The following is a 2373-nucleotide window of genomic DNA, read 5'->3' as shown; positions in this document are numbered from 1 at the left end:
GGCCAGGCGAGGAGGGCCCTGGCCAGCAGGGAGGTCCTGGCCGGGCGGGGAGGGCCAGGCCGGTGGGGCCGTCCGGGGCTGCCAGCGCTCCGGGCCTGGCTCCTCAGCTGGCCTCACAGCCAGCGGGTGAGTGGCTGCACCGACAAGATCCGTCACCAAATCTTGTCACGAGGTGGCTTTTCCCACCCACAGAGAGCGGCTAATTGCCCTGCGCGGTGACCTGGACACGCCGTCCACTCAGACGCCCGAGAGGAACAAGCCCCCTCTGGGGCTGCGGGGAGTCTCGGCGTGGTGGGTCTGCGCGTTCACAGGGCGCGGGGAGCTCTTAATGCAGTCATGAAGCGGGGCGCCGGCTGCACCCCCAGCGCAGGCCGCTCTCCAGAGGGCGCGTGAGCCCGCAGGGAAGTGCCCCCTCTGGATCTGGGGGCGACGTGCCTGGCGCAGCCACGCGCACGGGGGGCCCCGTGGAGGCCCGCCTCGCCGGTCCTGGGGTGAGAAGAGCGCAGGGGTGGGCGAGGAAGAGAAGCCCGGACTGGCCGGCGCCAGCCGGGGCGGGACCCCCAGATCAGGTCACAGATTCAGCGGGGCGAAGGGGACATCAAACACCGTCAGAGAACACCGCTTGCTCAGTGTTGCTCTGCCGTGGCCCGGGGGCAAGGAGAGGGTCCTGGCCAGCGCGGAACCAGGGCGAGACTGAGGACACCCGGCCCCGCCGCCGGCCCCCGGGGCACAGGAGTGGCCACGGGAGACTGTCGGGCTGGCAGCTGAGAGGACCGCGCAGGAGACGGCCGCAGGCCGCGAGGCCTGTCTCCTCCACGCGTCACTGTCCCGGCTTCCTCCCCGGCCACGGAGAGGCCCTTCTGCCTAGCCGCGACGCTGCCCCGCACAGAGTGGACAGCGACCGTCTCTCGGCTTAGTCCCATGGAAGACAGTTCAGGAAAGAACTCAGAGAAAAGCCCACGAGTTCAGTCCAGCTTCACCACGGGGCGCGCTCAGGTGCAGACACGTGCTGCGAGCAGGCGGCTCTCCCGGCACGCGCCCTCGGGGCCAGCGGACCTCCCCCACCCCAGGCAGTACGGGGCCCTCCTACAGTCTCAACACAGAACTCAGGCGGGGGCGCATCCCCGGCAACCACCCTAAAGCACGAGGAGCCGGCCCCCCGATCCTCGGGACCCCCGAGCCGTCCAGGGAGGACACAGCGGCACCAGACACGGCCCCTGGTCTGCAGGACAGCTGGCGCTGAGCCACGGGCCCGGCCCCACTAACTCAGAGCGGGGTCCCCGCGACAGGAGGGCCGACGCCGGCCCGGGGTCCCCACCACTGAGAGACAGAGCTCTCTTCCGAAAGCTCCCCTGCCCCTTGGGTAGGACCCCACGGTCAGACCCCGCAGAGGCGCGTGCCCACCGCCCCTGTGGTGACAGCCACGCCTCAGGAAGGCGTCCCGCCAGCCGCCGACCTTCACTTCGGGCCTGGGTGCAGCCGGGGGGCCTCCGGCCGGCGGCGCCCTAACTGCCCATCAGCCCCTCGGTGGGCCGGAGACACGCAGGCTGTCAGGGCCCGTCTGTGCCGCCCAGACCAGTGACGGGGCAGCCCGGGCGCCACAGAGCACAGGTCCCGCTGCAGCGGGCGGGGGCGGGGGCGGGGGCGGCCACGGGGCTCCTGAGATAAGCCCGGTCAGGCCAGCAGAGGCCGCAACCCGTGCTGAGGCGCACGGCGGCCGCAGCTGTACCTTTCAGCCCTGAGCGGATGACGGTGGGAGACAGGTCGTCGTAGTTGTTCATCAAGCTGATGTCTCCCGAGGTGAAGCTGACGGTGAGCAGGGGCTTGATGTTCTGCACCGGGATGGGATACGCGGCTGGGCCATCTGCAGACACAAAGCCCTGAGTGAAAAGGGGGCCTCGAGCATGCGCCTGGGGCCCGCGCCACAGTCCTGCCCAGGTCCCCGACGGGCTCCGGCTCTGGCCTGGGCCTCTCCCCAGGCCCCTGTCCCTGGGCACCGGGGAGCGACAGGGATGCGGCCAGGGACGAAGGCAGGAGAAGCGGCGGGGCGGGGCTGCCCTGGGCTCCTGAGTGTGGAAGGAATTAACCTGGGCGCTGACGTGCTCTGCGTCTCTAACGGCAGGATGCAGCGAAGTCCTGAAATGCCCCCTCCGGGGGAGGGCGGTGGAGGGGACTGGAAGCCACGTCTGCGCCCCGGCCCGAGGTGCTTTTGCGGAAGGCTGGTGGCGGAGAGCTGCTCGGGGCCTCCACGGCGCTCTCTTTGGTTTTTACCATCAGCGCCCCCAAATCTGGGGTACGCGGGGGCGGAGCGGCTCAGGAGGAATGTGGGCTCGCCGCCGCGCACACCTGGCACAGGGTCAGCCGCGTGGACAC

General features: G+C 70.7%; 1 protein-coding gene across 1 annotated transcript in view; it reads right to left on the bottom strand.

The window, feature by feature from the left end:
* TULP4 (tubby like protein 4) overlaps positions 1-2373 on the bottom strand; it is a 73005-nt gene that overhangs the window by 22675 nt on the left and 47957 nt on the right. Inside the window, exon 5 of the mRNA XM_012735156.1 lies at positions 1730-1864. Within this exon, the coding sequence (XP_012590610.1) occupies positions 1730-1864 (135 nt within the window). The remainder of the gene's footprint in view (positions 1-1729; positions 1865-2373) is intronic.

The sequence above is a fragment of the Condylura cristata genome, unplaced genomic scaffold (genome assembly GCF_000260355.1).
Source record: "Condylura cristata isolate star-nosed mole 26May11 unplaced genomic scaffold, ConCri1.0 scaffold00001, whole genome shotgun sequence".
NCBI classification, from domain to species: domain Eukaryota; kingdom Metazoa; phylum Chordata; class Mammalia; order Eulipotyphla; family Talpidae; genus Condylura; species Condylura cristata.
Note: the sequence above shows the minus strand (reverse complement) of the source record. Positions and strands in the feature narration are given on the sequence as shown.